The 21351-nt window shown below is 37.7% G+C and overlaps 1 protein-coding gene across 1 annotated transcript in view; it reads left to right on the plus strand.

The window, feature by feature from the left end:
• The window catches only part of LOC109085447 (atrial natriuretic peptide receptor 1-like), a 1054061-nt gene that overhangs the window by 36357 nt on the left and 996353 nt on the right, over nt 1–21351 (plus strand). The window contains exons 8-14 of the mRNA XM_042745442.1: nt 1833–1953; nt 2045–2119; nt 4370–4447; nt 4635–4739; nt 7660–7731; nt 8117–8276; nt 8350–8505. Coding sequence (XP_042601376.1) covers nt 1833–1953; nt 2045–2119; nt 4370–4447; nt 4635–4739; nt 7660–7731; nt 8117–8276; nt 8350–8505 — 767 coding nt within the window. The remainder of the gene's footprint in view (nt 1–1832; nt 1954–2044; nt 2120–4369; nt 4448–4634; nt 4740–7659; nt 7732–8116; nt 8277–8349; nt 8506–21351) is intronic.

A 21351-nucleotide genomic window follows, 5' to 3' on the forward strand; every position in this document is an offset into this window, starting at 1 on the left:
TTCTATTAAGTTCAAGCCAAGATTTGCAGCCAAAGATGGTTGTGCTTTATTTAAAAAAATCACATTAAAATCCAAAAATAATATATATATTACAAAAAAAATTCAATTTTTATTTATACTACGGGCCGTTGAATGCTTGAATCTGATTTGCTGACGAACGTTCTAAGGTGTGCAACTATTTTCAGGGAAATAATGAAAATAATTAATTCATTGAGGCTTTCGTTTTCATGTGCATTCATTTTCTAATAATTCAACGACCGGAGTCAATTATTCCGCTTATACTACGGTTAATTATTCCTTACTTAATTGCACTTATTTTTCATAATACTTGGATGAGATTATAAGAGCTATTTTAACATTTCATTTAATATTTAAAAATATTAAATATTTTTATAGCGTTACACACATTTCTACATTTAGTACGATACTTTCAGAGTTTTCATTTGCATATGTTGGAGTCATATAAATTGCTCAGTTATAAAAAATTACTCACACATTATGATTTATTATAACAGATGGAGAGCCCCATTTAGCTTTCACCTGAAATAGCTAAAATATTAAAAGTCATTTTAGATTTTTTTTTTTCTCGTTTTACCCAATTCTATCTGATGGGCTAACAGAAAATGATGAAGAGGTCAGCAATGCCAGTAAACAAACAAGGGTTACCATACGTAACCAAGACGTTCCCTTTCAGTCGGTCACGTCGACGTTGTGTCAGAGTTCCAACACTAGGGGTCCCTATACAAAGCACCACAAATGACTGAAGTTATGAGTGTGTTATGAACGATTTATACCCAAATATTCGGGCCGTGGCCAGCTATGCAAATTTTGCTTGTTGAAGTGACCAACAGAAAGAGAATAATATTCATTGATGCAGGATATCAAGAGATTTAATTATGATTCCTAGGACATATGGTAGTGACTGACAATGAAAACAGCAACAGTGCGTTATTGACATCCTGAAGCATAATCCAAAGACACAGATGGTATATCAATCAACTAGATTATTTCATCCTTTGAAATAGCTCTCACTCACATTAAGGTTGAACAATACGGTCTCATGGCAATTTGTAACTATTTTACATTTTGGCGAATTTGTGGCTAAGTGGTATTTTTACACTAATCTCAAGTGTATGTTATGGCTGGACTTCATGCGTAATTGTCATCTTGTAAAATAGTTATTTTTTCCTTTGACATCAGGCTGGACTGGAGAGCCCTGCTTTATACTGTCATATGTTGCGATTTATGATCTTCTGTTTTTGTGATTTCATCTGCCTTTTTTTTTGATGAATACCAGATTCTCCAATGTGTCATTCTACAATTCTACTGTTGCTCACTTTCAAATGGCAAAACATCCAACTGCACTGTCCACATTTCCTATATAGAAAATGATATATGTTTTAATCAATTGTCTATGAAATGTCTTGACAAAATAAGTTTCTTTCCTGTGCATAAGGATTTGGTTTATACCAAAAAAAATGATTTGTTTAAAAAAAGGATTTATTGTAACATTCTGACAAACTGAAATAGTTTAAACACACTTCATCTGTACATGTTCCACTTGAAAGGTTTTTACCGATACTGATTATTGAGCATTATATTGTTACCTAAATTCAATACACTCCATGCCGGTGCAGACAGTGATGCACATATTGATTTGTATTATTTTACATTTATGCCAAATAAATGTTGTTCTCCTTCTCATTTATTACATTTTATCATCTGATGTTTTTCCCAGTTTTCCCATCTCTCATTGTCCCTCTCCTCTGCTTATTTTGACTCCTTTCTTTCTCTCTCTGTCTCTTTCTCTGTCCGTCACTCGGCGGCGTCAGGAAGCTGAAGCTGGAGAATGAGTTGACCGCTCAGCTGTGGCGTGTGGACTGGGAGGATATCCAGATGAGTAACATGGATAAGGTGCTGCGCAGAGCCTGCAGCAAACTCACCATGTCGTTGGTGAGGGGAAACACACACACCCTGTCATTTCCAATAGTTTCCTACAGTTTGAGTAAAGCTGGTCATGTCTTATTTATCTCTCCACACACAGAGAGGCTCTAACTATGGCTCACTGCTGACTATGGACGGAAACTACCAGATCTATGCCAAGACCTGCTATTACAAGGTAGTTTGGGGGTGAGGTGCGGATGGGCCACTGGCTTGCAAATCTTGCTGGCTAATAACTGTTTCTTATTTCCTACCTTAAGGGGGTCTATGACAGCCTCTCCACTGGATCACATTCAAATTTCAAGATGTTTTGTCTTTTGTTGGAGACATTTTTAAGAAAAATTGTAGTTGCCACTTTAATAGCCATGTTAAAAAGAAGCATGTTAAAATTTTTTTTACTTCGTCTGAATGGTATGAAACTTGCAATGTGAACACACACACATGGAAAGTATATAGTTTAATCAAGTGGAAACATTTGGTACTGCGCTCAATCAAAAACTTAATGAGAGCTCATTTTTAAGATATTAACCTCAAATTTGTAACACAACCTGCTTTGATTCTCACGCAGGTTTGGAGTAAAACATGGTTTGGAAAATATCTATTTCATTTAAAATTAAAAAATTGTGTTTTTTGCATTTTTTTATAATAAACTTAAACTTATATAACTTTTTTAAGTTTACTTTATTTTTTTACATTATTCACTTGGACAGTAATAATCTGTCAGGTGCATTTAAAAAAAAAAAAGAAACCAGTCTGCTCCAGAGCATTCAGATTTATGACAGTTTAAGTAATTTAATTTTTTTGCTCAAAAAGTAGTATAATGTATAATAACATATTTTAAGGGCCAGAATTACTAAACAGGGCAAATTAGCGTTAAAGCGCCGATGGGAGGGAAAAATTCTGCATATGATTTACTGACAGTGCGCACACTGAAAAACACAGACGCAGCCAGATCACTTCCGTAATGACCAGCGCAATCTACCAAGAGCAGTTTAAATTACCGCCTGCTTTAAGACATGTTTTTTTTTTGCCGTTAAATAATGGCACAAATACCAGTAATTTGATGAGCACAAACGTTAGTAAAACGCATTGCGTGATTCATTTTAATACTCTCCTCTCTTAAATTTTGGGTCTGAAAGGGTTACTCCTACAAATGCATATTCAATAAGGTCAGATGCAAAAATAACTGTCCACGCCTTTTCAGCGCTAATTCTAAAGACTGCGCTTCTTTAGTAAATCCTGACAGTACTATTTTAACGACAAAAGATGGTTTGCGCTGGTGCAAGCTGTTAGTAAATCTGACCCTATATGTACTAAATTGCAACTTCATCACTACAAATATATTTAAATATGTCATACAATTTTCAATAGAAATTAAATTATATTTTAGTGTGTTTGTCACTGAATTCAGCAATGCACCTTAACCATATTTCAAAGACAATAGAAGTAATTATGAAATTACATATAAATATGTACTTAAGTTCTGCTTAACTGAGTCAAAAATCACTCTAAAGTTCAACTAATTCCTTTTGATATAAATATTACTATAATTGTACTTAAGTGTTGAACTTAAAATAGAGTCAAAATAGTAAGTTTTTTTATTTACACCCATTCATTGTGACCAATTAGAGATAGCGATCATTGTATGACATTCACGAAAGCTATAGAGAGTAGAGCAGGCGGTTCCTTATGCTTTCGAATTGCTCTCGCGGTACTTTGGTGTCATACAATGATCGGTCTGCGCAGCGCCGCTTCAAGTCGAACGAACGATCAAACACACCTAACTTGCGCGTATTTGCATCGCTTTGATCGTTCTCTGTAGATCCCACCTTCTCACGTGCCACAAATGATCGATTATGTGAAATTCTTGCATGTTATTGGCCAAACTACTTTGGATATTTTAGGTAATATAAAAATCCCGGCCAGGACGTGTCCCGAATAAATGGCACATATGACCACCCTAATTAGAGACTACATCTGGTCTACTAAGCCCCACCCACTTCCAGTTCTGTTTTGTTCTACCTTTTCATTCTATTGCTGTGAGTTGTGTGATTCTGTTTCAGGCTCTGTGCTGTTTTGAACATAAATAAATAACAAATTCTGCCTAGCAACAGAAGTGTCAAATAATGGAAGGGTTCATCTTTGGATCTCCTATAATGCCGTCGGCGTGCCCTGGCTAATGGGCCCCTTCTTCAATGGATGAGCTATAGTTCCTCTCCAATTAAGCAGAACCCCTGAGGATGAGCGCTATTCATGTCCACATGTCATCATTTCCCCCATTAATTAGGATGGTGCTTAATTAACGCATTATGTTGCTCTTTTTCTTCTCTTAAATGATGGTCCCCCGTCCCCAAAGCCCTCCAGTTCTTTGCCAAGTCCACGATAGCAATCAGAGTGAAACTAATGTGCGTTGATGCCTCTTTTCCAGGGAAACATAACAGCCATTAAGTATGTCAACAAGAAACGCATCGAGCTCACCAGGAAAGTGCTGTTTGAACTCAAACATGTAAGTGTGCGTCCATGCCGTTTTGCCAGGTGCCTTAATTAAGTTTATATGATGTCCTGGGAGATATTAATAGCCGGGGACTAATGGAAAAGAGGGACTAAACAGCTCTCTCTCTCTCTTTGTCCTCTCCTCGTCATGCTGTTCTCCCTCCTCTTTTTCCTTCTGTTCCTTTCTCCTACTATAACAGATGCGTGATGTACAGAATGAACACTTGACGCGTTTTATCGGCGCTTGTATCGGCCCACCCAACATCTGCATCCTTACTGAGTACTGCCCTCGAGGAAGCTTACAGGTGAACACTCCCGCACCCCACTGCTCACAGTTACTGCACCTACAGTTGATGTATTAATAGACAACTCGTGCTTATGTAACACTTTTTGTTTCACCAAGCAGGGCTCAGTAATAAGGATTCAAATTTTGACTTGCCTTGCCAACCTTTTTTACTGCATGCATAAATAAACAAACACATAAATACATACATAAATAAATGGATAATACATTTAAGTGTTAAATAATTCATTACACTTATTTTGTCTTTTTTAAATGTATAGACACATAAATGTTCACAAACACAAAAATAATCATTACTACTTGTAGCTTCTAACGTCTAATTAGACAACATTTTAAGACATTTCTGACATGAATAACTATGCTAAGATAAGCTAATGCAACAATGAATGTATCTTTGACAGATAGGACAAACACAATATTTTCGATTAGCTAATGATTTTATATTTTCAGTTTTTCAGTTCATTTTTATCAGGTTTTTTCAATTTATATTAATTTATTTATAATTTTTAATCTATTTATTTTTTGTTTTCATTTATTTTTAGTAACTGTAGTACTTTAACTTGTTTAACTTCAGATTATTTATACAAGTTAGTTGCCAAGGCAATATTTTTAATTTTCTGTTTTTTCACCAAATGTTTATTTTTTACACTGAACAAAATTATAAACACAACACTTTTGTTTTTGCCCTCATTTTTCATGAGCTAAACTCAAAGATCTAAGACTTTTTCTATTTACACAAAAGGCCTATTTCACTCAAATATTGTTCACAAATCTGTCTAAATCTGTGTTAGTGAGCACTTCTCCTTTGCTGAGATAATCCATCCACCTCACAGGTGTGGCATATCAATATGCTGATTAGACAGCATGATTATTGCACAGGTGTGCCTTAGGCTGGTCACAATAAAAGGCCACTTTAAAATGTGCAGTTTTACTGTTTTGGGAGGTCCGGGGGGTCCGAAAACCAGTCAGTATCTGGTGTGACCACCATTTGCCTCACGCAGTGCAACACATCTCCTTCACATAGAGTTGATCAGGTTGTTGATTGTGGCCTAAGGAATGTTGGTCCACTCCTCTTCAGTGGCTGTGTGGCACAACAATGGGCCTCAGGATCTCGTCACGGTATCTCTGTGCATTCAAAAGGCCATCAATAAAATGCACCTGTGTTCATTGTCCATAACATATGCCTGCCCATACCATAACCCCACCGCCACCATGGGCCACTCGATCCACGACGTTGACATCAGCAAACCACTCACTCACACAATGTCATACACGCTGTCTGCCATCTTCCCTGTACAGTGAAAACCAGGATTCATCCATGAAGAGAACACCTCTCCAAAGTGCCAGACACCATCGAATGTGAGCATTTGCCCACTCAAGTTGGTTATGACGACGAACTGCAGTCGGGTCGAGACCCCGATGAGGATGATGAGCATGCAGATGAGCTTCTGTGAGATGGTTTCTGACAGTTTGTGCAGAAATTCTTTGGTTATGCAAACCGATTGTTGCAGCAGCTGTCCGGGTGGCTGGTTTCAGACGATCTTGGAGGTGAAGATGCTGGATGTGGAGGTCCTGGTCTGGTGTGGTTACAGGTGGTCTGTGGTTGTGAGGCCGATTGGATGTACTGCCAAATTCTCTGAAACGACTTTGGAGACGGCTTATGGTTGAGAAATGAACATTAAATTCAAGGGCAACAGCTCTGGTGGACATTCCTGCAGTCAGCATGCCAACTGCACACTCCCTCAAAACTTGCGACATCTGTGGCATTGTGCTGTGTGATCAAACTGCTCATTTTAGAGTGGCCTTTTACTGTGGCCAGCCTAAGGCACACCTGTGCAATAATCATGCTGTCTAATCAGCATCTTGATATGCCACACCTGTGAGGTGGATGGATTATCTCGGCAAAGGAGAAGTGCTCACTAACACAGATTTAGACTTAGATTTTTAACAATATTTGAGAGAAATAGGCCTTTTATATACATAGAAAAAGTCTTAGATCTTTGAGTTCAGCTTTGAGTTCAGCAAAAACAAAAGTGTTGCATTTATAAATTTGTTAAGTTTATTTCAGCTTCATTTCAATTACTGAAAACAAATTTTAATCGATTTAGTTAAGAGACTGCCTTACGGTGCATTCAAGTCATGTCGAAAAGATCTTGTAACATAAACATTAGTAATTATGAAAGGGAAACTTCTATGTTGGGGGCGTCGCAGTGTGAAAAAATGATGCAGTGGATGCAGCCTTTGTATTAATAGTAAATTAGTTTACAATAAAAAAATTTAAGTTGCATGTAGAAAATACCATAGTATCATACAATTCCAATTAAATGTACAGCACCCTCATAAATCTAATAAAAATTTTATCAAATAAATCTATTAAAAGTTTATTCATCGTTTTGTAGATGTAAAGTTTAAAAAAAATGTTGTTGAATTTTATCACCACCTCATTCCAACCAAAGTGAATTGAATGCACCCGATGTCGTAATTTCGACACAATAAATAAAAACTTCTTAGGAGGACTTTAATGTGCCACTAGAAGACTTTGCGCCAAAAATGGTTAGCCCCGCCCCCAAAGTAATGCTGTTGGTTGAGCCAGTGTTGCTATGTCAGATTGCTCCAATAAACAGCAATGTTTTGAAAAAGCACCACAGTGTTTACACTCTTCAAAGCCAGTCTACTGGGATAGAGTATTTAAACAAGAAAATTACACACTTTAGCTATAAAATATGAAAATATAATAACACATAACTGACAGGATGATGTGAGGGAATATAATTAATATCCATCAAGTCTTGTTTCCACACAAACTGTCCTTATGAGCCACATGAAGTGTGTGTGTGTGTGTGTGTGTGTGTGTGTGTGTGTGTGTGTGTGTGTGTGTGTGTGTGTGTGTGTGTGTGTGTGTGTGTGTGTGTGACCTGTAGGACCTCATGGAGAGTGAAGGAATCACGCTGGACTGGATGTTTCGCTATTCTCTGATCAATGACATTGTTAAGGTGAGCGTTTCACATCAGAGACTCTTCTGCTCTTAATCTCAGGAGGAAAAGGAAAAGGAAAGATGTCTTGCTGTTTTAATGATGCTTGTCAAAGAAAACTAAAATATAAATCTTTCGCATCAAACTGCTTTGCATTTTTTTAAATATAGTTTTCGGTTAAATTGAGACGCCCTCCTGTGAGACATTTTATAGGGGTGGTTTTGAGACGTGTGTAATTTGAAGTTGTTCATGAGGATGTCAGTTCCCTGACAGGCAATTTATGACTCCAGAAAGCATAATGCAGTTGCAAAAGAGTCTGTAATTAATATTTTCATGGTGTGGTGTTGGTAAATACGACGGATGCTGTCAGATGTCTTTATAAGACTGTCATCTTTTCACCACTCAGGGAATGGCGTTCCTCCACAACAGCGTCATTGTCTCCCACGGCAACCTGAAGTCTTCCAACTGCGTGGTGGACAGTCGCTTCGTGCTGAAGATCACTGATTACGGCCTGGAAAGTTTTCGCAAGGAGACCAACCTGGAGGATGTGCACGCTCTCTATGCACGTGAGTACCATGGCAACACGTAGATACAGATTGCATGCGTGTGAAGATGTAACATCCATGTTTGCATTCGCAGGCAAACTGTGGACGGCCCCCGAGCTTCTGCGTGCCGACAACCCACCTGCATGTGGGACACAGAAGGGTGACGTCTACAGCTTTGGCATCATCCTGCAAGAACTCGCCCTGCTGAAGGGCGTCTTCTACCTGGAAGGCCCTTGTCTCAGCCCTAAAGGTCAGAGGTCAAACACAATGCTCTGAACGTGTAATCAAGGTTATTTTTTGACTAGATCTATTCATGAATTTTTTTAATCCATTTATTTAGATTTTTTTTGGAAGCCATTATGTCATAAAAATATCAACAATATGTCCTGATATTATGTTGCAGAAAAGCCTCATTTCATTTGCTGCAACTGCCCAAAAGTTTAATAATATTAATGAATGAATATATAAATAAATAAAAAATAAATAAATAAATAAATACACAGAAAAATAAATTGGATCTTGTATGAAACCATATGAAACCAACCAGTGTTGTTTTAATAATATTTATACATAATTATATTATTTATTTATATTTTTAATTAGCTTTTAGTATTATAATTTTAGTTTTAATTTAATTTTTATTATTTTTTTATATTTTATTTATTTATAATATTTCTATATAACTTTATTTCATTTTTATTTCAGTTCTATTTAGGTATTTTAATACTTCAGCCTAAACATATTTAATTCACTTAGCTGCCAATGCACCATTTCTCATTTTTGTTCAAGTTTATGTTTTATCTGATAATTTTATTTGATTTCAGCTTTATTTCAATTATCAATACAATTAAATTACTAATATCAATTAAACTAATTTTCATTTTGTTTTAAAAATGTTTTTTATTTTTAATTAATATTTTCAGTTTTTATTTTAGTTAACAATAACAACACTGAAATCAGCATGAAGATTACAGTTCTATATTTTTAAAGGGTTTTTTCAGACTCTTGGGAAGAAAAAAAAAACAGGTAACTTTTATAAGAAGTACTAATATGTACCTTTTAGGTACTAATGTGTACTTTTAAGGAATTAATATGTACCATTCGGGGTAAATAAGGTACAAAAATATAAGTTTTAGCTTTTGTGACTTTTTTGGTTTTTTTTTTTTTTTTTTAGTTTTTTTTTGTATTCCGTACATTCTTATTTATCACTTAGTGCTGGGTTTGACGTGACTGATTTCATTGGTTCTCGCTTGTTTACTAGCAAATTACAATAGAAGCACACAAGAGAAATTGTCATATTTGGGTGAACATTACCTTTTAGCAACAGTCTCTTAAAAGCGTCACTTTCTGCTTGATCCCTAGAGAACCATAAAATAGACAGTAATTTTATTTCATGCTTTCAAGAAAAGTTTTTGGGTGAATATGAATATTTCAGCATTACACACTCATGAGAATGGTTAACTCATTATGCAGGTGAGAGTGCTTTCTCGTTTAGCGCTTTGATGTGAATCAAAACAACATTAAATAAAATGTGTTAATAAGATACAGATTATGCAGTGAATTACACTGAAAGCACGGTTTGCTTTTCCATGTCATTTTTCCTTTCTGTGTCAGCTGTGATTACATTCACCTCACCTCTCTCCTGCTTACTCACCTTGTGAGCACAAATTAAAACAGTTTCATTTATCAAAGCATTAGTAACAGTGGCCTAAATAATCTTTGCACACTTAAAATGCTATTACGTTAGAAAACAAAATATTAAACCAAGAGGCATTTATTTTAACGATAGCATACTTCAAAAGCTAAAGATTTCACATAAAGAAATTTCGTAGGTTTTAAATAAAAAACCAGCCTATTAAAGGAATAGTTCACCCAAAAATGAAAATCTACTCAACCTTAGGTCCATCCAAGATGTAGATGAATTTGTTTCTACATGGGAACAGATTTGGAGAAATTTAGAATTTCATCACTTGCTCACCAATTGATCCTTTACAGTGAATGGGTGCCGTCAGAATGAGAGTCCAAACAGCTGTTAAAAACATCACAATAATCCACAAGTAATCCACACTACTCCAGTCCATCAGTTAACATCTTGTGAAGTGAAACATCATCAATACATTTTATCTTCAAAAACCACTGACTGGAGTTGTGTGGATTATTGTGATGTTTTGATCAGCTGTTTAGACTCTCATTCTGACGGCACCCATTCACTGTAGAGGATCCATTAGTGAGCAAGTGAATTCAAAATTTCTCAAAATCTGTTCCCATGAAGAAACAAATTAATCTACATCTTGGATGAACCTGAGGGGTCAGTTCATTTTTTAGATTAACTATTCCTTAAGAAGTAAAAGTAAAAATATCTTAGACAAGTGAAGTTGGTTCTGGTTTAACGATATATACTGCAATGACATTCAGGCGCATTTTTAAGTGGTCAAATACTTTTTTTTGTCCAATATATACACACAAATACATGCAATAAAGATACGGATTATTAGTTATGCTGCATATAAACCTTTAGAAGTATTCTTTGTTTGTGCAAAGTGTCCTGGTCACTTTCAGCCGTGACACAGTAGCTGTCTCTGTTGCTTTCTTTATTTTGTGTGCCTTGGGTTGGAAAGTCTTTGTTACAGTATGTTCTGAGTCTTATTTACATTCTATCGGTGTCAGTATTGCTTATGTACAGAGTCATGGATACAAACACATACTCACTGAATGTGACCCGTCCTCATAACCGGATCACCACACGCATGCCAGCGGCTGCATTAAAGAGAAACAATAAAACATGAGTGACGTGTCTGGAGCAGAGCCAGCTCTCCACCAGAACAAAGGGAGTCAAAGACAGCAATGAGAGAATGCCATTAACTGTCAGAGCAACAGAAGTATGCTTAAGTTAAAAAAAAGAGTACACTTAAGCATACCTTTATAATGTAGTACTTACTACGAAAATACTTAGAATATATTTAAAGGTAGGGTAGGCAATTTCAGAGATTGCTTTAAAAGCATAAGATCCCACCCTACCTGCAAATCACTCTCCAAAGCCACGCCTCCTCCAAAACACATGAACACGCTCTGGCAGACCAGAGGCTAACAGCGACACGATGACAGACGGCATCAACGCTGTCAGATCACCTCATGTCTCATGCACCGGTGAGAAAACATTACAATACAAAGCGCTTAATAATACAATAGTAATTCCATTCTCGCCCAGTCTGCAGAAGTGTAATGGACCGCGCTGATGACGAATCATGTCTGTGCACAGAGGCATGCAAATACATATGCTGACAGGCAGGCAGGACAGCAAGACCGAAGATTTTGATTGGATTATATGAATACATATAAATATATTTAGACCACTTAAACTTAGTGATTGCTATCGGAATGTGAAAACTTTCTGCAGTTTAGTACATTTAAAATATATAAACTTTAAAGGGGTAGTTCACCCAAAAATGAAAATTCTGTCATAAATTACTCACCCTTATCTTGTTCCAAATCCGTTAGACCTTTATTCATCTTCAGAAAACAAAGCTATTTTTGATGAAATTTTAGTATTTTCTGACCCTCCATAGACAGCAATGGAATCGACACATTCAAGGCGCAGAAAGGTGATAAGGATATCATTAAAATAGTCCATGTGACATCAGGGTTCAATCATAATGTTATAAAGCTACGAGAATATTTTTTGTGGACTTTTTGTTCATCAAAAATGTCTTAATTTGTCTTCTGAAGATGAACGAAGGTCTCACAACATGAGGGTGAGTAATTAATGACAGAATTTTTCTTTTTTTTTATTTTTTTTGTGAAATATCCCTTTAAAATGTAATATCAAATAACAAAATGCAGTTACAATTACAATCTAGTACTTTATGTACTTTAGTATGTTAGTCAAACACATCAAAATATGTGGCCTTCTTTAAAGAGTATATATCAGCTACTTTAAAACAGCTTTGTATGTAGCTCATCCAGTCGTTATTTTAGAGCCAGCTAAAAGACTGAGGGATGAAGATATAGGGAATATATATTATTTTTTTTCCCCAGAGTGCAGTGAGGTGTGGGACAGAAAGGTCATGACAGTTTTGTATCATCCTCACTCCCGTTGGATTGCTGTGAAGACATTTGTTAAGTCCATGGTCTTCTCAAAACCTATGACACTTTCATCTCTTTTTTTTCACTTCACACATTTGCTCTTTCTTTTCTCTCGCACCAGTGGGGAGTCCGATCGCAATCAATCTGTTTTTTTCTGTGAAATTTGCTATGCTAATTCTATGTGCTAATTTGTGTATGTTATTTCCTGTGTGATAGAGAGTTGTGTAACTCGCTGTCTGGGAGAATGTTTAATTGCATGTTTGTTCATTTTTCTTATCATTACTGTCACTTGTTTTGTGGTTCAGTGATCATAGAGCGTGTGGCGGAAGGCCGCTGGCCGTACCTGCGTCCGCTGCTGTGTCCTCAGAGCCACAGTGATGAGTTGCTAAAGCAGATGCAGCGCTGCTGGTCAGAAGACATCAACGAGAGGCCCGACTTCAACCAGATTAAAGTACTGCTCCGCAAGAATAACCGGTACCTGACTCACAAATCAGCTCATACGCAAGAGCTCAAATGACAATTTTTTTTTTTTTAAAGAGCGCGTTAGTAATGTGCACCTATAGGTGGGGCATACACTGCTTATTACACACACACAGGGGACACGCAGAAGCATGCAAACGTCAAATATTAATTAAAAATTAAAGGATTACAGTGCAGCTTCGTTTCCTCTCTGGAGACGCACTCACCCCCTCCTCCAGCAAATTCCGCCATATAAATAGCTAATCCACTAATTCTTAAACTGGGAAAATTAAACTCTTATTGGTTTATTGCCTGTTATGCCCAAAGCACAAAAGCCATCACTCATTAAGAGAATAGGGACAACCCTTTTAGACCATGCACCGGGTGCAACCACCATTTTTCCCGCTGTTAAACTAGCAAACGTGGATTCAGACACGCCCTGGGTGCACCTGCGCCTTGTGCTTTAGACCATGTGCTTAGATTGTTAAAATAGGGCCCAAAGTGTTACCTGAAATGTGTATGCATATGATAAACATATGTTAATAACAGACACAATTACAAACGTTCACTAGTTTTTTAAAGTACATTTTTAAAGATATTTTAAAACGTTTGCTGCATAGTTTAAAATATCTTTTATAAAACTGTGTTTTTGAGAAAAGAAAAAAAAAGGATGGGACTGCTAATAATAGAGTTCCATAAAACAGAATTTTCAGAATTATGTGCAAGGAATAGCCCACTTCTTCAAATTTTCTGCACTGATTTGTGGACAAAATTGCAATTCTGTGGGATAGTATGGTATAAAGTCTTAGATGGAGCTAGGAGCATGGTGCTATGGTGTTAACTAAAATATGAAATCATTTTAAATAATAATTTTCTTAGTTAATATTTTATTAATCATTGTTTACATAATAAACCTTGTGTATTATGTGTGTTCAGTTGATCTTTTTTCGCCTTCCACTGCCTGTGCTGCAGTGAACACAACTCTTGTCTCTGCCTCATCTTCTCTGTTTTGGCCTCAGGGGATATGGGTTCCAACATCCTGGATAACCTCCTGTCCCGTATGGAGCAGTATGCTAATAACCTGGAGGAGCTGGTGGAGGAGAGGACGCAGGCGTACCATGAGGAGAAGCGTAAAGCTGAAGCTCTGCTCTATCAGATCCTCCCCACAGTGAGTCCTAGTTTGTTCAAGCGTTTGTAAATCATATGATGATGAATGTACCATTCAAAAGTCTGGGGTCAATGAGATTTCTAAGGTAGTTAATACTTTTATTCATCATTTAATTCAAAAGTGACAGTAAAGTATGGAAGGCCAGTTTTCAATTCAATTTACATCTCACAATTATGATCAAATAAATCCACCAATAGGGAGCATAAGAGACTTGTTCCAAAAACATTACTGACCCCAAACTTTTTGAAAAAAAAAAATAAATACTAAATTATGTGCAATGATCTTTTTTTCAATTGAAGCCATTTTTCTCACTGGCATGAGGCTGTATCTGATTGTGTGTGTGTGTGTGTGTGTGTGTGTGTGTGTGTGTGTGTGTGTGTGTGTGTGTGTGTGTGTGTGTGTGTGTTTGTGTGTGTTTTGTTTCAGCTCGGTGGCTGAGCAGCTGAAGCGAGGTGAGATGGTGCAGGCAGAAGCCTTTGACTCAGTCACCATCTACTTCAGTGACATTGTGGGCTTCACCGCATTATCAGCCGAAAGCACACCCCATGCAGGTCAGAAACCCTCTGTAAAGGTTAATTCAGTAAACGCTCCTCAAACAGACGCACACAAATAATTATAGGCTAATTTTGTTTTTTTTAACTGCGACAATCGTGAGTGCAGTATTGAATTCTAGCTGATCTATTTGTCCATTTGCACCCGCCACAGGTGGTGACGCTGCTGAATGATCTCTACACTTGCTTTGATGCAATCATCGACAATTTTGACGTGTACAAGGTAATTCCAGATAGTCATTACATTCACTGCTTGTTCAGCGACACACGTGCATGGATTAGCTTAGAGGGATAGTTTCACGCAAAATGAAAATTGGTCATCATTTACTCACCCTTATGTTTTTTTCCCAACTTGAAAAAAAAGAATTTCTCTCTTCTGTTAAACACAAAAGAAAATATTTTGAAGAAAAAAAAACAGGTTCCGGCAGCCATTGACTTCCATTGTATTTTTTTCTGTACTATGGAAGTCAATGGCTGTTCATTCTTCAAAATATATTCTTTTGTGTTCAACATAAGAAAGAAACTAAGAACTATCCTTTTAAGTGGCTGAGATGTTTCTCACAGTCTCTGCCCACCACTGAGCCGAACGATGTGTTTTTGTGTGGCGCCCCCAGGTGGAGACCATCGGTGACGCCTACATGGTGGTGTCAGGCCTTCCCGTGAGGAACGGGAAACTGCACGCACGTGAGATCGCCCGCATGTCTCTGGCTCTGCTGGAAGCTGTTCACTCATTTCGAATCCGCCACCGACCCGACCAGCAGCTCCGCCTACGCATCGGCATCCACAGCGTTGAGGGTCAGGGGTCATGAAAGTGTTTAATATTAGAGTACAGCACAGAGTGGTCTGGCCTCTCTGAGGACATCTCTGTGTGTTGATGGCTGACTAATGGGGAGCTTTGACTGATGGTTATGTGTGTTTTCATGTGTCCAGGCCCCGTGTGTGTGCAGGGGTGGTTGGTTTGAAAATGCCTCGGTATTGTTTGTTTGGCGATACCGTCAACACAGCTTCACGCATGGAATCTAATGGAGAAGGTGAGGCGCCTCCAGACTTTTGAAACGATTGTGTTCCACACTTTTATTTTTCCCTGAAGTCCATTTATAATGTTTTTGTATAATTTCAAGGTTTCTTGCACCACAACAGTTGTACTGTAATTTACACTACTGTTCAAAGATTTGTGGTTGGTTGAAATAATTAATTTTATGCTCAGCAAGGCTGCATTTGTTTGAACAAGAAATGACATTAAAACAGTAATAGTGTCAAATATTACAATTTTAAATAACTGTTGTCTATTTTAATGTTTTCAAATGTAATTTATTCCTTTGAGGCAAAGCTAAATTTTCAGCATCATAACTCTACTCTCCAGTCTTCAGTGTCACATGGTCCTTCAGAAATCTGTCTAAATATGCTGATTTCATGCTCTATACATTTTGTTTTAATTATTATTTTTATCAGTGCTGATTTTCCTATTATTATTATTTGTGAGGAAACTTCATATATATTTTTTACAGGATTCTGTGATGATAGAAAGCTTAAAGAAACAGTATTTTTTTGAAATGGAAATATTTTTGTAACATTATGAATGTCTTTAATGATCATTTTAATGCATCCTTGCTAAATAAAAGGTGTTTAGTTATTTTTTAAAGATTTTACTGACCCCAAACTGTAGTTTTGAACCAGTAGTGTAGCTAAAAAATGATCTTTCTGACATATGGAATTTATCCATTTACTACATCTTTAAGTCTTGTATATGTAAATGATCTCTGTTATGATTGGGTTAACCTCTTTGCGTGTAAAAGCTGCAACTTTTTTGAGTGATTCATTAAAACTAGTCTGGCATCATGTAAATTCACTTGAGTGAACTTGAGTGTGCTGTCGGAATAATCATTTCCATATAAATATAGTGATTAGAACAGCAAGCATTTTTCAGTACAAAAAAAATGATATATATAAAATGCCGTGCCTGAACCTCCTGGAAACCCTGCGAGAAAGAGACTTTTGCTTTATTGTATTCAATATGCACTTGCAAGTGTACTTCACAAATCTCAGAGTATATTTAAAAAACTGTACATAGAGATAATGTACTATTAATGAAACGAAAAGCAACTTTAAAGAGATTTCACTTTTATTTTTATTTTTTTTTCACACCACTTAGTTTTCTTTAAAAAAGATACTTTGTAAAATTAAAATGTTTACATACATTTATCTCATCATTGTTTTAAATAGTCTTTTTGTCATGCCTTAAAACAGGTACACTTAATGTATTGACGTAACTATGTTAATTACATGTAAGTCGTAGATTGATTCTAATCTAACTGTATTGTGTTATGTTGATATCGTGAATTTTAAAGTTAATATAGTTTAAATGTACTAAATTGCCACTTCATAGATTACAGATGTGATAATGTACTTAGTATAAGCCTAAACACATGACATAGACGCTTAAAGGGTTCTTACCGCCACCCCTCCACCGCAAAATGAAAAATTGGTCATTAATCACTTTACCCCCAGGATGTCTTCCACACCCGTAAGCAGTGCTCTGTTAAAAGCTGCTGTTCTTCAGACCCCAATTTAAGATATTTTGAGGAGTGAAAACGGGAGGCTTGAGAACGTGGTCCCCGACCATAGACTGCCAATCAATGCAACAAGAATCAATGTCAAGGTCCTAGGAAACGTATGAAAAGAGGCGGAGACTCAGAGAGGTACCATCCTTCATCAGACGTGCAATCTGGGTTATACGTGAAGCGACGGCAAACCTTTTTGTAAGAGCGAAGCAAACACGAAAAATAGTACGACTTTATTCCAAACAGATTCCTTATGTCAAGTCGAACAGTCTCCTCTGTGTCTCTCTCCATATCATCGTATGCTGCGTATGCTCTTCTTGTATCACCGGCGCCACAGAGGATGCGAAAAGTTCCTCCCCGTTTCTTTATGTAACCCAGATAGCGGCTGTCTGATAGCAGATGGAGTATTCTTGATTCTGGACGGTGACTTTTCATACCTTTTATGGACCTTGACACTGTTATTTACTTGGCAGTCTATGGGGATCATTGTCCAGCTTTCAGGCCTCCCGGTTTTCATCCAAAATATCTTTAAATTGGTTTGACTGAAGATGGGGAACTAAGCTTTAACGGGATTGGAACGACATGGGGGGTAAGTGATTAATGACAAAATTTTCATTTTGGGGTGGTGTAATTCCTCGTTTAATAGAAAAATGACATTAAATGTTATGTTTTAGTTTAAACAGCCATTTCTTATATATATATGTAAGTGTTCATGCAGTGTTGTTAATTGTGCTGATAGTTCAGGACTGTGCCTGTTTCTAATAAAAAAGTTTGTTGCAGCGTAATTTCATCAATTAGAATTCCCTCATCAAGAATTATAAGTTGTATTTTCTTCTTCTAGAAATATAATCAAATAGCTGAACCTTAGTCCGGTTGTTTAAAAGGTTGATTATAATGTTATTTAATTTGATGCAAACTAAAATGCCACAGTGAGGGAAAGAAATGCAGAGAAAAATGTGTGTGTGTGTGGTGTTGGTGTTGTGTTGTGGCCCCTGTGTGTGTGTGTTTGGAGTGTGTGAGTCTGTGTGTGTGTGTGTGTGGTGTGTGTGATGTGTGTGCACGTGTGTGGTGATTATTCTCATCATCTACTATACCACTGATTTCTCCCCCATCAGCCCTGAAGAATCCATGTTTCAGAGGCCAAACGGGCGCGTCCTGCGCAGGAAATTCAACTGCTTCCAGCTGGGACGCTCAGAGGAGATGTGGAGATGAAGGGAAAGGGACGGTAGAGGACGTACTGGGGCATGCTCCGGATAGAGATCAGCTCCAATATTGCCTAAAAAACTGACAGACAGAGAGAAAAGAGCACATGCACCAAGAGAGTAGAGAGCCCGAAACAAACCAAACTCGGCTAACACAACCGATACCAGGGTCAAAGAAGATTGCTTCACCGAGCAAAAGACCTGACTTAGTTCATCTTTCATCTTTCCCAAACACTTCATGTTATTTGCTTCATGGGAACCTAGCTGTTGGGTCTTTTTTTCGCCAAGTGAACTCAGAAGCGTTGAGCAGGAATCGTTTAGACACTTGAAAGATGTCAACACACACCATATCAGATCGGTGTGACCTGTGACGGGATCAAGGTGTTTACGGGTCCATCAAGTAGAAGTTTTGAATTTTATTTGTCGGGTGTGTAGGTCTATTGTCCAACCATTTTTTTAAGCCTCATGTGTCCTGTTACTGGTCACACAGAGACACAGTGCTGTAGTCACTCTAGTTTTTAACCATGTGAAATGTTCTCGAGTTCCTCCTCTGGGATGCAGGTCAGCTAGAGAATCTCTTCTCTATCTGCCAAAACCTGGTGATCCGGGTCAGCAGAGAAGAAAGTTCCACAGAAAGAAATAATAATAAATGGCCCAGTATGTTTAAGAGAGCAACGAAATGTGCAATGATGGATTTGTTGTTCTCGGATCTCAAGAGCATTTCCCTACAGATTGTTGCAATAGTGTTTCAGAGAAACCCGTACAGGAGATCGGTTTTCTTTTCTTCATTTAATAGCAGATGTACTTATCCCTTAAAGTCCCAATCACATAAACACCAACAACTTTTAACTTCCAGAATGTGTTAGGATATTTTTCCAAATGGACCTTGGTTTAATATTTGAATTCTGAGATTCCACTCGGATCCATTCATGTGCTTGGGGATTTCCAAAAAATTTGGGGTTCAGTTAGATTTTTTTTTTTTGTTTTTAAGAAATTAATCACCGCTGGAATCAGCAAAGGATTGCATTAAATTGATCAAAAGTGGTAAACGTAAAGCACACTTTATGGACATGTTCCAGAAGGGTTTCTAGTTCAAATAAAACAGAACCTTGGTGTCACAGTTCGAAGACACGAAATATTTCAGCGCGCATCAATTGTTTCCCAACATTGATAATAAGACGACATGTCTTCCTTAAAACGCAACAAATTACCAAATAATTTCTGAAGGATCAGTATGGACAATAGAACGAAGAAGTAATGGTGCTGCGGAACATTAAGGCTTTGCATCAACGCGGACCATACATTCCCCTTTTCTTCAATAGCGAAAAGAGTCTCACGAGTGTATAGTGTGCGTAATCACTACGATGTTCCCAATGTAGTTACGCCTATCTATACGTAAGTTTTGCAGTACAGCAAAACACAATGTACACGGCGCCGTTGGAAGCAGTAGAAGAGAGCTCGGGACCCATCGTTGTCCCCCCCAAAAACCTGCCACATTGACAGGTAGGTGTAGAACTGTTTGCAGCGAGAGTCCCGCCTCGTATATCTATCATTTCTATAAGCTCGTTTTGCAAAATTATCGAAGAACAAGATATCAAGGTCTTTGGCCCACAGCTATATAACATAACACTGGTCTCGATGCCACCACAGCAAAATGTGTATAGTTTTTTTTTTTAATTTTTTTTTTTTTCTTGATGGGTTTTGAAGATCGTGTATCAGATTTTGCAAGAATGCTTTCATAAGTGGTATTGCTCGCTGCATTTGCTGCCAATACATGAAACTTTCCTAACCAAATAGTCTTCCTGTTAGTCTCACACCCACATCTCAGCTTTGGGCCAATTCCATCCGAGCACTGAAGTTTAAGATGAGTTAAGTAATCACATTATCTCCCCCCATTCTGAAACCTTGTCACAGATTCTGGGGTCTATTGTGTAAGGTGTCATGCTCACCTTTCCCTGTGTCTAAGGCGGAGCATAATTGAGGATGTGTAGGACAGAAACTCCGTTCTGCTGGGCGTCTGACCCCCCGCGCGGAGCCTGCCATCCGAGTTCACCGGCTCAGAGCCTCTCTGGGATCGGCGTGTTACGCGTTTTAGGTACGAATCTGAAATCTTCGGGGGGTCTTGCTGTGCTGTGCAGATGGCCTGCATCATTACATCCTTGAGAGGAAACCGTCCAGACAGTAAACAGTGCTTTTGTTGTAATCACGCTTGCCCTGTTTGTGAAATAAACATGAATGTCTGGCCCAAAACACTGAGCCATCTTCACTAATTCTTGTGCTTTAAATGGTGTACACTGTGGTATTTGTCTCACAAAGTCAGCCTTTTTAAAGGGGTCATCGGATTACCCATTTTCCACAAGTTGATATAATTTTTTAGGGTGTTAAATTATGGGTGTCCTATTATGCTTTTTCACTTTTTTTAACTTTTAGTTAGTCTGTAATGTTGCTGTTTCAGCATAAAAAAGATCTGCAAAGTACACACTTCAAAAGGAGACATTTTGTTTAACAGAAATCACTTTTCAAAGAAAACTACGAACCCAGCGACTTCGTTTGCACTACAACCATAGACTGTATAAAAACATGGGCGTGGCGTGACATCACCTGTAGATTCCTGAAAGAGCATTTTAGGGAAGGCGCAAAGTGGTGGTGAGGCTGGCCACCCCCATCTTGGCAGCTTCTTGTCACTCCCAGATAATCGAAAATGGGCAAAAGAAGCGAGGGAGCTAGTTTGCTGAAGTCTGCCACCCCTGGCCAGCGGCGGCAATGTCAGCAGCGGCAATCCACTTGATTTGACACACACAATATTCACTCTAGGAAGCTGGCAGGGTAAGCCACCTTAAGCTGAAGCTATGAAGTAATGTGCATGATGTCATTTCCCGACCAAGCCAAGTAGAGCCAATCACAACACACACACTGGCCCAGCTAAACAATCACAGCACATTTCGTATTTCAGAAGGCAGGCCTTCATTTGATACAGGAACTATTCAGGCCGTTCATGCCAGACTGGATATAGAGGTGTTGTACTAATGTAAATATGTAAAAAAAAAAATAATGTGTTTTTGAACAACCTAG

This window comes from Cyprinus carpio, chromosome B19 (assembly GCF_018340385.1).
Source record: "Cyprinus carpio isolate SPL01 chromosome B19, ASM1834038v1, whole genome shotgun sequence".
NCBI lineage: Eukaryota > Metazoa > Chordata > Actinopteri > Cypriniformes > Cyprinidae > Cyprinus > Cyprinus carpio.